The sequence below is a fragment of the Neoarius graeffei genome, chromosome 12 (genome assembly GCF_027579695.1).
Source record: "Neoarius graeffei isolate fNeoGra1 chromosome 12, fNeoGra1.pri, whole genome shotgun sequence".
NCBI lineage: Eukaryota > Metazoa > Chordata > Actinopteri > Siluriformes > Ariidae > Neoarius > Neoarius graeffei.
Window position 1 is genome coordinate 81,350,111 of NC_083580.1, and position 13,323 is coordinate 81,363,433.

General features: G+C 42.7%; 1 protein-coding gene across 1 annotated transcript in view; it reads left to right on the plus strand.

Annotated features, from left to right (window-relative positions):
- The first annotated feature begins 986 nt into the window (after nt 1–986).
- LOC132895713 (transmembrane protein 164) overlaps nt 987–13,323 on the plus strand; it is a 42,165-nt gene continuing 29,828 nt past the window's right edge. The window contains exon 1 of the mRNA XM_060936529.1: nt 987–1,771. Coding sequence (XP_060792512.1) covers nt 1,328–1,771 — 444 coding nt within the window. The 5' untranslated portion in view covers nt 987–1,327. The remainder of the gene's footprint in view (nt 1,772–13,323) is intronic.

Consider the following 13,323-nt stretch of genomic DNA (forward strand, 5'->3'; position numbering starts at 1 on the left):
ACGGTGGCAGAGAAGAGGTCTATGGACAAACTACTGAACATCATGGACGATGCCAGTCACCCTCTGCACGCCGTCATCAGCAACCAGAGGAGCCTGTTCAGCGACAGAATGCTCCTTCCCAAGTGCAGGACAAACAGACTCAAAAACTCCTTTGTCCCTCACGCCATCAGACTGTACAACTCCTCTCTGGGGGGGAGGAGGGGGAACAGGAGGACAGAGGACAGGAAGCAGCAGCAGCCTAGCCTGACAAAAAGCAATACCGGACAATGTGCAATATAATGTGCAATATCTCTCCTGCTGGACTTTTTTCTTTCCCCATATTTTATTCTTTTTTTATATTTGTATATGTAAATCTCATCTCATTATCTGTAGCCGCTTTATCCTGTTCTACAGGGTCGCAGGCGAGCTGGATCCTATCCCAGCTGACTACGGGCGAAAGGCGGGGTTCACCCTGGACAAGTCGCCAGGTCATCACAGGGCTGACACATAGACACAGACAACCATTCACACTCACATTCACACCTACGCTCAATTTAGAGTCACCAGTTAACCTAACCTGCATGTCTTTGGACTGTGGGGGAAACCGGAGCACCCGGAGGAAACCCACGCGGACACGGGGAGAACATGCAAACTCCGCACAGAAAGGCCCTCACCGGCCACGGGGCTCGAACCCAGGACCTTCTCACTGTTTATTTATCTAGAAGTTTTCTCGATTTTCTATTCTCTGTTTATCTGTAATGATGATTCTGGAATTTAAATTTCCCTGAAGGAACCCTCCCAAAGGGGTCAATAAAGTTCTAATCTAATCTAATCTAATCTAATCTAATCGCAACCAAAGAGTTAACCGTGAATGGCGGAAGAAGTGGGCGTGGTCACACACTGTGAGAGCCGAGAAATCTGCTGTATCATCCAATCATGGTGTGAGGGGTGTGGTGGTGTGTTCGCGTGCTGATGGGTGGTGCTACTGCCTGGGGGGGCGGGGCGGGGCGGAACCGGACGCACTGTCGTGTGTGTTATTGCACCGAATTGTCGGGGTTGTTGTTTTAGTTGCATGTGTTTATCGGTTCATTACTGCGCGTGCGCGTTGCGTTGCACACAGCTGTTTATTTAAACCCGGCCGCAGGAGCGCGCGCACGCCGTCGTGTTGTTTTATTGTCGTAAAAAGGCGGAGAGAGAGAGAGAGAGAGAGAGATGAAGTGCGCGCAGCTTTCCGGCTGAGCTGACTGTAACGGTAAGCTAGCTCGTTAGCTGTGCGGCTAGGCTAGCCATCCATCCGCCCGCGCGCGCGCGCGCACCAGGAAGCCCGGAATCTCACCCGCGCGGGTTCATGTTTCGTCACGAAGTCGGCGTTCTGTCGTTCCTTCCGTCCTGTTCCTATCTGTTCCAGTACGACAAGAGGAACATGTCCCGGTACAACATCTACAGCCTGCTGGACTGGATGTACGGCGGCGTGGACCCGCGGTTCGAGGGGAACGGAGGGCCCGAGTGCGCCGCCTTCCTGCCGCCGCAGCAGCGCGCGTGCGAGAGCCTGGTGTTCGTGCTGCTGTCCGTGGCGGAAGTGCTGGTGTCCGCGCGCTACATCGACGTGTCCCGCGCGCACCGGGAGGCCGTGAGAGAGCGGGACGCGCGCCGGCAGCAGGAGGACAGCCTGGGCAAGAACCTGCTGCTCGCCGCCCTCTGCGTCACCTTCGGGGTGGAGGTGGGCTTCAAGTTCGCCACCAAAACCGTCATCTACCTGCTCAACCCCTGTCACGTGGTCACCATGATACAGGTGAGGGTGTACTGGGTCACACACAGCACTGGCCTCGTGTGTCCGTGTGCGCAGTGAGGACATGTCCTCCTACACAGTGACACTCAGCCCACCGTCAGTGACGATTACAGATAAATAGGCAGAAGTAGTAATACAAAGGAAAACAAAACACCCAGGACAGGGCAAAATAAAGGCAATGATCAGACATGGCGGCAGAAGGGCAGGAATGTGTGATGATGATGATGATGATGATTCTTCAGTAGTCTCAGGTTCAGCTTTATAAGGAAATGAGCTGGAGGTTTTTCTGAGCATCTTCCAGAACCAGCCTCAGATCTCCTGGACTGACTGTCTCACTCACTTCCTATTTCTGCACCAACAACCCAGTACGCTGGTGTAGTGGTTAGCGCTGTCGCCTCACACCAAGAAGGTCTGGGTTCGAGCCCCGTGGCCGGCGAGGGCCTTTCTGTGTGGAGTTTGCATGTTCTCCCCGTGTCCGCGTGGGTTTCCTCCGGGTGCTCCGGTTTCCCCCACAGTCCAAAGACATGCAGGTTAGGTTAACTGGTGACTCTAAATTGACCGTAGGTGTGAATGTGAGTGTGAATGGTTGTCTGTGTCTATGTGTCAGCCCTGTGATGACCTGGCGACTTGTCCAGGGTGAACCCCGCCTTTCGCCCGTAGTCAGCTGGGATAGGATCCAGCTCGTGCACTGGATAAGCAGCTACAGATAATAGATGGACGGACATCATAATCTGCTTTATTTACTCACAAACAGACCTTTTTCTGTAACATTTACTTTTCCAGAACAAAATTAGCATTCAGAATCTAAAATGTTTTGTACAGACTCCGTAAATAAAAAAGAACCAACTCAAGATTAATATCGTCCAGTATAGTAATAGTGATAATTCTTATATTAATAATATCATTATTTATTATTTCAATTTAAATTGATGTACTTTATATACAGTTTCATATCAATTTTATATTTTAATATAATAAACAGTCAAATAATACTGTAGAATAATAAAGTTTATGGAGGACTTCATACAGCTCAAAGTGCTTGATGGTGTGAAATTAAAAAAAATTTAAAATAGTGTAGTAATAATAATGCAATAAACAATAGCACTGACAGAACGAGGAAAAGGATAACAAAGTCCGTGTGGTGCAGGGGAGCGGGTGTACACTTTTAATTCAAAATAAAATAAGTAGAAATAATTCTGACAGTTCGTGTGTTGTGATGGTGTTTGTATGAAGCGCAGTAGAAAGCAGCAAGTCAGTGCCGAGCAAGAAATCGTCCTGCAGCCAAAAATATCCAGGACCCAGCGGGCAGAAATGAAAGAGCCGAGGGGATAAACACTATTTGTGTATGTAAAACATGAGCTGTGTGTTGTTTTAAAACCATCTAACTGACACACACACACACACACACACACACACTCGGGCCAACACAGAACACACCATCATGCCTCTGTAATGTCCGTGTTAATGCGTTAATGAGAAACCAGAAAAATAATATCCTCCTCTCACTCGTCACCGTTTTAGTCTCTGTCTGGCTGTGATGATTTCAGACCAGAGACAATTCCCATCTGTCCCCAGGATCGGTACAAACAAGCAAATAAATAAACAAAAACTAGATAGAACTCGACGCCAACGGCGTCGATGGGGACGCCTCCGCCCGGTAGACTACACGCCTTAAGTTGTGATTTGGGGACGGACATTTGACCTCACAGTAATCTTGACCTGGTGAAATTACTTGTATCAGCCTTGGAGATACTGTGTTCACAAGGTTTTCGGACAGACATTTGACCTCACAGTGACCTTGACCTTAGACCTTTTGATCTCAAAATCTAATCAGTTCATGTTTGTCCCAAAGCGCACAAATAGTGAAAGTTTGGTGAAATTCCTTTCATTAGCCTTTGAGCTATCACGTTCATGAGGTTTCGGGATGGACGCACGGACGGACAGACGGACAACCCAAAAACATAATGCCTCCTGCACCTTACGGTGCCGGAGGCGTAATAAAAGGTGGCTCGGATATCCAAGGAAAAAATTCAGTCTGATTCTGTAACGATTTGAATTGGATTTGTAAAATATTTTTTTGTTCCGGCGATGGAGACTCAAGTGCGTTTTGTTTTGCTTTATTGATCTGATTTCTGTTGTGTTTGTACTTTATAATATTTCTTACACTTGCCAGGATGAGCAAAAAAGTTGTGGTTTTGTGCAAGTTGTGTTTTTAGCTGTATGTTTTTGTTTTTCTCGTTTACATGAAAATGCTTCGAAAAATGAATGAGGTTTATCATGAGAGATTTGTGTTTTTCTGACCGATCATTTGTGTGAAATCCAATCTCTCGCTTGTCCTTTTCCTCACAGCAATTTCATGCAAATGTCAATTCCATCGTGGAAAAAGGATCACGGAAGTCCGTATTAAACTTCTCTTGCTGCTAGAGTCGCTCTTCTTTCATATTTAAGGTCATACGAAAGTAATGGCACCCCTGTGGTTTGCGGAAGAAGCGTTTCAGACGTGTCACGTGTGTTAAACAGCGATGTAGGAGAGCGCTTTCCTCAGGGAGACGATGATGTTAAAGAGGAAGTGTTTATGTTCATGTTGTACCTCATCTGTTTTACTTTCTAACTGACTGTTTAATCATGGTAACCACATGTTCCTCCTCCAGGCAGACATTGTTTCATCCTTATCTACAGAATACTGGAACATAAAGGACACAGAGGACAAAAACACGTCGGTTCTGACTGTATGATACGCCACGGTTTAACTCTGACAGTTACATTCGTCACTCTGTTCACTTTATACCTGTTAGGGCTGGACGATACGGTACCGTACAATATGATATGATGCAATACGATACAATGAAAATATCAAATCACAATTCTTACATTCAAACTAGGGATGGCGAAAACTAAAAAAGATCTTGACCGACCACCGAGCCTCATTAGCCAGTTAAAGTCGGTTAACCTATGAGTTTAAAATTCTAGAATTGGAATTATTAGAATCTATTCTAAATCTAACCGCGAGCATCCGCACATTCGGTCCCAGTCGCTGCCCTCCACTCACATTACCTTTTCTACAGCGCGAAATATTTAGTCAAACGCGGCACTGATGTCGAGGGGTTTGTATTGGAGCGGAGGACAAATGACTCCAGCTTAGAGACAGTTTCAGTTGGCCATGATGGTGTTAAAAATAAAGTCAAGTGCTAGAAGAAGTACATAACATTCAGTGATGGAAATAACGGCGTTAATATAAAGGCTGTTATAACACCGGGTAATCTAATTAATTAGTTACAATCGTTATAACGCCGTTACCAATATCAACACGCCATTACTGCATGGTATTGAAGTTGCTCTGAAGCCGTCACCGACTTGGCTCACAGACGTAAAAGCTGCGTTTGTCACTCCCCCTCAGACACCGCTGTCGTTTCATTCTCTCCTCTTCCCTCCAAAAGTCGGCATCTGCGCCTTTAGTCTGTGTGGAGAGATCTGATCTGCAATAACATGCATTGTTGGCTACAGACCGAAACATACTTTCAGAATGCACTGGCCAAGGCAGGACTAAACTCCATGTGCCTCCTAATAATAATAAAAAAAAAACAGAATAGTAATTTGTAAGCTAAAAAGCCTGCGTCTACACTTTTCTTTCGCCGAGTGGCAGCTGTCTTCAACTGGGGCGGGACATGACTGAATGGGTGTTTCTGATTTGTCAGCTGTCGTCCTTACACCGCATGGCACGCCCCAAGCGTTTACAACACAGAATTCCAGGTTCTCCGCTCCAAAATCGGCAGCTTCAAAACGATTGATTTTTTTTTTTTTAACCGACAACCAAAAAAAAATTAACCGGTTGACGTTGATTCGGTCAACCATCGGTCACACGGTCATCGGTTAACATCCCTAATTCAAACATTTACACACTGTGCGATACGTTGCTCACAAACTGACAGCAAAACACTCGCGTTTCACTTAAAACCTGTTTAATGTCTATATTACGTTTTTATTTATAAAAAATACAAAATATTAATATGGATGTTTTTTAACATCTGTTCTTTTTTTATTTTTACAATTTCAAAGGTTAATTAAAACAATTTAACCTTGAGCTTAAGTATCGTCCAATCAGCTGCTTCTAGTTTGGCATTTTTTTTTTTTCTTAAATAAAAAAATTTACTAAAACGTGCACTGTGACATCATTAGATGTCACGATACTGATATTTTATAATCGTATCACTCGACCTAAATAACTAATAACGACTTTCTATTAATGTATAATTTATTAAGGATTTAGGATTCATTTTACTCGATACATTATTAAATTAAAATGTCATAACATCTTTTTTTTTTTAAACAAATGCATTATAATTTTTTTGTGTTTATAGAGGGCTACCGCATGACGTCACCGCGCCGCGAGATTTTGTTAGGCGCCATATTGGAAGACCAAGTACATGCACTCACAATATAAAACAAAGTACGAGTGAGAGTAAAGTGACACGATGGATGATAATTCTGGTTATGTGAGTACGTTACCAGCTGCAGAAAGGGCACGGTATGTGGAGAAACTGGCTGTGATTGATGGGTTTGACCCATATGATAAGACTCGCGGCAAGGGAGAATGGAAACATAAGGAGGACCGGACACCAATTCTGCCATCTGTTTGCTACCCAGACATTGTAAACTATTTGTTGTTTACACCCAGTGCCTACACTCTGTGTTCGAACTCTGCCGATATTTTCGGGGGGTCCCTTTTTTTCCCTTGGGGGGGGGCTTGCGCTTGTCTCGGAGCGCGGATCTCCAAACACATGAGAAGCCTATCTTACGCACATATCACGCGGACTCCACACCTCCACACACGCATCGCGTCTGAAGTCATAACTCATCAGGGGAAATCGTGTCCGCATTGGCATGTTCAAAAAACAACCTCGCGTCAACAATGATACCACACGCAAGAACAAAAAAAACAGTCGGGCTACTCAACAACCAACCTGGCAGCAGCAGTCGTTGTCATATTGGTTTATTTTATCTTTGATGTAAACACAACACTTCGGATATGCAAATGCTTCCCGTTACACACGATTGCTATGTCAATAAACATCATTTTGCCAATATTTTAGAGACCCCCCAACATTTCCCAAATCATGTTTTCAAGGGATCTCATGTCTGTTTCAGGGGATCTCGGATCCCCCGAGTACCCCCGTAGTTCGAACACTGCCTACACTGCTGATGACTTGAAAGCCTACAAAGGGCTACAGGCTTACAATTATGTTGTTAGCGGCTTGGTTCGTGATATTACAGCTGTTATTAAGAATAACCTACACATAGTTATGGCCAAGGTAATCTTGTTGATATTTATCTTTTAATAATATATCTTTTCAGTTGAAAAATTAATACTTTTTGTTACTATTAAGGTATCCATAATTTAGGTTAATTTATCCAAATTATACATATGTATTTATGATCTATGCCTACACAACAACTATGTTTTATTTATATAATAGGAGGGAGAGCAAGCCCCAAACCATCCTAAATTATTATTATTAAATTGTAGAAGTCTGGGAGGCTTGCTCCTCATACAGTTATCAACTTGGGGCCAATTTAGCATGTTTTAAATCTGAATTTCTTGCGTTTGCTTACCTCAAAGTGTCCGCAGATCATGCACAGACTTATCCATCATATCCACAGTTTTTTGCCAAGTCTCACACAGGTTTCTTTCAAGTCTACTGTTGGGCCAATAAATCATAAATAAAACAGCTCAGATTTGTTTGTTTAAGTCGTTTGCCACTCCACTTTATTCTCGTGGGTTCACGTACCGCTGCCGTTATTTCCCCCAATCACGAGTTTGTTGGTCTTCCAAAATGACGCAGGGTCTGTTTACTTCCGGTTTCGGGTGACGTCAGTGAAAGGGGTCTATACATAACCCGAACATCTTTCTTTAGTTCAGTTCAACTTTCACTCACAGTTAGATGATGAATCAGTGGAGTCGCCGCAAAATGGCGTCTGAGCTATGGCTTTGATTTTGTATGTTGATCTGTTTCCTTCTGAAACAGGAAGTCAGAATGACGTCATGTTAAACTTACATAACAGCCAATAGTGTTTGAGAGAGACCATGCCCCACCCACTGTCCAATCGAAACCAGACTGACAGTAGCTTAGTGTGCTAGCTAAATAAACATGCGGAGAACAGTGAAGAGATTAGAGCGAGGCTTTTACTGACTCGAGAATCTTTGACGGCGTATAAAGACGGAATTTTCATTTTGTCGAAGTACAAACTCCTCCCTCTTCACAAATTCTAACATTTATTTTTTTCCTTAAACTGAGCGATGGTTGGAAAACGGAGGTGTGTGAGTGTGAGAAGACATTCAGCTAAAAACACACTGATGATGGTTTACTGCTAACAGGCTGCTACTGAGCAAGACACACCTCCAGGGGGCGGGGCATATATGTTCTAGAGAGCGGTTAACTGAAGTATCATGAAGATTTGTACAAATTTATTCATCATCAAACCAATTTTAATAATTTTCCCATAAATGAAGAACTGTAAAATCTCCAGAACTGTTTCTTCTTCTTCATATCGGTGTCTTAAAGCTCTGAAACACTGGTTTAAATCTCAGGAACACTTTAAACGTTGAAGACTGATTGTGGATTAATTATGTGAATCCTGGATGCGTCCCTCGCTGGACCGGCTGCTGTATATTACAGCTCTCTGTTTGATCGATTTGTGATTTTCTGATACTGTTATTAAGTTCCGGTTTTGAATATTACATTTTTTTTTTTTTTTTAGTCAAATCAAATAACAGACCCGTCCTCTCGACTGATGCATCTCTGAGCTTCCTGAGAAACACAATTACGTTACATTACAGGCATTTAGCAGACGCTTTTATCCAGGGCGGCGTACAGTGAGGGGACACACACACACACACACACACACACACACGGTGCCTGGGGAGCAGTTGGGGGTTCGGTGCTTTACTCAGTCAATTCAGCCATGGATGTTTTTCCTGCCAGTCCTGGGAATCAAACCAGCGACCCTTTGGGCCCCAGGCTGCTTCTCTAACCTTTCGGCCATGGCTGATCAGATCAGAGCTGGGTGGAAATCACGTTGTAACGTGAAGTTAAGACAATCCTTCATCACATCGCCTTTCTGTCATCCTAAAGGACATTTTTTATGTCTTTCCAGCTCAGTGCTAATATCTGAGCAGATGAAACAGGAAGTGGCTGCAGAGAGGGGCGTTAACTCTCACACAGATGAGTTTATTTCCTCTGTAATGCCTTTCACCAACTGTGATTTTCTGCTTTCTGACTCGTATATTACGCTGTGTGAGCGTTAGTCATTGATTGGTTGCTTGTTTTGCTCCTCTAGAAATATTGGCACCCTTTATGAGCGTGCACAAAAGTGAATTATGTATATAAAGAGATTTACAGAGGTATCGGTGATATTTTGAGCTCTGCTGTACAAAGGTATCGTTTTATTTAAAACACAAAGTAGTGCAGTGTTTTGTTTTTGTTTGTCTTTTTCCTACAAAAAGATTAGTTTCAAAATGATTAACAACCTGAACATTTTTACTTTGTGCATTTTTATATGAAAATAATCCATCATGTAGATTGAAGTGTTTATTTCTTTCATACCACAGCGATTTGCCAACAAGTTCAGGTTTTCCTTAATTAATGAGTGACACGCCTTGATTTTTAACTGTTTCTAGCTGCACTTAACATTGTGGAATGTCCTCGAGACAAGTTGGTTCCTGTTCTTGTTTACGTTATAGCAGCTATAAACGGTCGTTCTCTCAAAAGACTCCTCCTCTTTTACCTTTAATAAGACAAAAATGCAGCTTGTCATGTTACAGAGAAATTGCAACGAAGCGTTAAGTCCTCCGTTCCGAAAATGTCGGAAAACTTACAGCCCGTGACAGAGTGCTGATGCTGGAGACTCCTTCCAATCCGGAAGTGTTGCATAAACGCGTCATAACAGAAAATGTCGTTGCACTGACAAACATGAAATATGTTTTTAAAAATGTTGGTCTTCAGGATTCGAGTTTACATGGAGCGTTTGCTGTAGACTCCGTGAATGAGCTGTAGCTATAGAAACATTAATGTTTTGGATTAGAACGAGTACATGAACGTAAAATAATGCTGAACAGGAGAGTCATAGATTTTTGTATTTGAGAACACGGGCGTGGCGTATGATCATCAACCTAAAACTCACGAGCGTTTCTCTGTGAAAGAAGAGACGAGCTTCACACAGTTGATTGTGAAAGGGCTGAAATGTTCCAGTAAGCTGTAATCAACCTCAGAGTTAAATAAAAAAATGAGGAAGAAAGTAAAAATGCTCTCGACCCTCAGGAAGTGCTTCTTCACACTAGGGATCGACCGATATGTTTTTTTTTCAGGGCCGATACCGATACCGATTATTATGGAATTGGGATGCCGATAACCGATATGTGCAGCCGATAAATGTAAACATTATAATTCACATGAAATTAAACATAGCACACACTGACACAGACCTTCATATCCATGAAATGTATGTTTAATTGTAAAATTGAACATGAAATTTTGTGCAGGGAGATGCCAGCAGCATTTGTACAATAAAGTCAAACATTAGTTAGAATAAAATGAGAAATAAAATAATAATAAAATAAATATTCACCAATAAAAAAATAAATCACTCCCTACTATATTACAGCTCACCATTTTCAGTGGAAAATAAATGAAAATACACTCTGGATTCTTTTACACTAAGAACTCAGTAAGACTTACCAACTTCAAGTAGTTTTTAAATAACAAATCAAGTGTAGGGAGCTGCCTGCAGCATTTTTTAAAAAGTAAAATCAAACATAAAGTCGGCTATCACTCCCTATTCTGTAACAACTTAACAAGTAACCATCTACATTCTAATGCTTTTAATGCCCAAGCCTAATATTCCCAATTTAGGATTATATTGTAGTGAAGGAAGCACAGTTGCTCTGCATGTTGTCCACTGAGGCGGTTTCTGTTTTTTGTATAAATTGCCACGGCTCTGCTCCTTTAAGAGTATATCGCTTTCCGGATCAGAAGCGCTAGCGAGGAGAATCACTTGCGCAAGAATTATAAATACTAGTGGAGTACATTACAGCGCAATGTGAAGTAGCATAAGAACATTTAAGTCAAGAGTTTAATTGATGTATTTCGTTCATTAGCGTTTATCCAAGCAAGTGTGCATCCACGACACAATTAATTACTGAGCCCACAACAAGCGTCCTGACAAACTCCCTGCAGTATTACACAGCCTGCTAGCACCATATCACACCTGGCGTGTTGAAATGTTCAAATAGCGCTTTATAAAGTTACCTAACATGTACAAGTGCAATGCGCTTTTTGAGCACGAGTCACGTCATGAAGTTTACTCATCACCATAACAAATAGCCAGTAGGCTTGCGCTAGCCTACAGAACACAAACACTACGTTTTATTTCGTCTTCCCTTGACCACCTCTCTGTATGGCTGTCATTCTACTGTTCGAGTAGAACTACTGACACATTCACAACGTTTCCAGACGGGGATTTAAAAATGACTGCAGCCTACGTTATGCTGGGGACTGCTTACTATGGACAACATTACATGTAGTTTCAGCGAGACTAGTTGGTTGTAGGCTAATTCAAGTGCTTTCTTCCGTAAGCTAAGTTTGCCTGGCTACACAGATGCAAATGGACAATTTTAACGAGTAGTAGATGAAGAATGTAAACATATAATGATGTTGTGCTTTTGCAACTTGTGTGTTTGTGACTTATTGCGGCAAAAGCAGCGTGTCCTTACCTTGAAGTGGGATTTGCTTCTGCCCGAGTGCCCATACGGCCGCCTTGAAACAGTTCACAGCGTTTAGCTACGCGTGTTGATTGGCTGTATCCCTTGTGCTGCTTCTGCCCGAGTGCCCGTACGGCTGCCTTGAAACAGTTCACAGCGTTTAGCTACACGTGTCGATTGGCTGTATCCCTTGTGCTGCTTCTGCCCGAGTGCCCATACGGCCGCCTTGAAACAGTTCACAGCGTTTAGCTACGCGTGTTGATTGGCTGTATCCCTTGTGCTGCTTCTGCCCGAGTGCCCGTACGGCCGCCTTGAAACAGTTCACAGCGTTTAGCTACACGTGTCGATTGACTATATCTCTTGTGCCAAACAAATCAGATGTTGTGGTGGGCGGGACAGTGTTCTTGAACTCAGAGAGGCGAGTGCAGGAAAAGACGTGCAGTGACGGTCACGTTAGGAACGAAATGGCTGCAAAAAGGCATGTTATCGGCATATCGGTGGAAATTATGGCCGATACCGATAACCCTAAAAATGCAGAATATCGGCCCGATATATCGGCCAGGCCGATTATCGGTCGACCCCTACTTCACACATTAGATATTTCTGACTGAACCAGCCTTGCGTATCTGATTATCTCCTTAATGATCATCTCCTTGCTTCCTTTTGCTTTTCACATTCACCTCTACGGTTACGTTCACTCGTGCACCAAAGCGCCACCCGAAGGTTGGACCAAGGTCAGGACAGTTGGCAGGAGCAGGCGGTTCTGGTGCCAAGTTCAAGGCCCTGGTGCCAGAGCAGTGAGGATCTCCTGGCACAGTTCCTTGTATTCAGTCAGGGGAATATCGGTGTCCTTTGCCAGAGGAAGGGAACGTCGTTTTCTCAGGACCGAGACTGAAAAGAAAGAAAAGAGGGGGCAAGGACATGAACAGGAACATGGCTCATGTTCAAGGAGAGTTCATCTGGGCATTGCGATGTTTCCACTTCCTGTTAGTGCTTGTGAAAGTGTTGAGCAGGAGAGTGGGACATGCTGATGTAATTGTTACTATTTCTATCATATCATAGATCTTCTTATTTATAATTTTAGCACATCATTATATTTCCACTTTTTAGATCTTCAAAGTGCTCGTCAGAAACCTCAAAGGTCTCTCCTTCGCTAAACATCAAACACATGAGCGCAGTTTCAGAGCCAATCATTTTGAATAAAAAAAACTATTGAGAATGGTTCCACTGTCTCATGCTACAGTTAGCGCTGTAGCGATCCGCGTGCGTCTGAATCCGAGACGGATAATCCGCCGTGTTGGAGTGTGGAAGTCGAGGATGAGCTTCACGACGTCCTTTACCTCCCGACATGGCATGAACTTCATCTAGATACATGTTGAGGAACTTAAAGAACGCGAACTAAGCTAGCTTTTCTTTGCTAATGCCAGGTTCGACTATCATCGATTCCAACAGCTAATATAAATCAGATAATTGACTATTTACAGGATATTTTACTTCTGATTAATTGGTTAGCAAATTGCGTAGTGCTAGTTACGCATACGAGCAGCAAATTAAGAGATTAAATGTTTTTAGGCAAAATTTTAGTGAAAAATGATCCAACAGGTTCACGTGAAAATATGATAAATTTTTAATTTCATATTTTAATTTTATTTTTCAAATTTAAAAAAATTAAATTGAATTTAAAAAATTGATTTAAAAAAATTGATTAAAAATTTTAAAAACTATATTTTTTAATATTCTATTATTTTTTTTATATTTGTTGCCCAAATGAGGATGGGTTCCCTTTTGAGTCTGGTTCCTC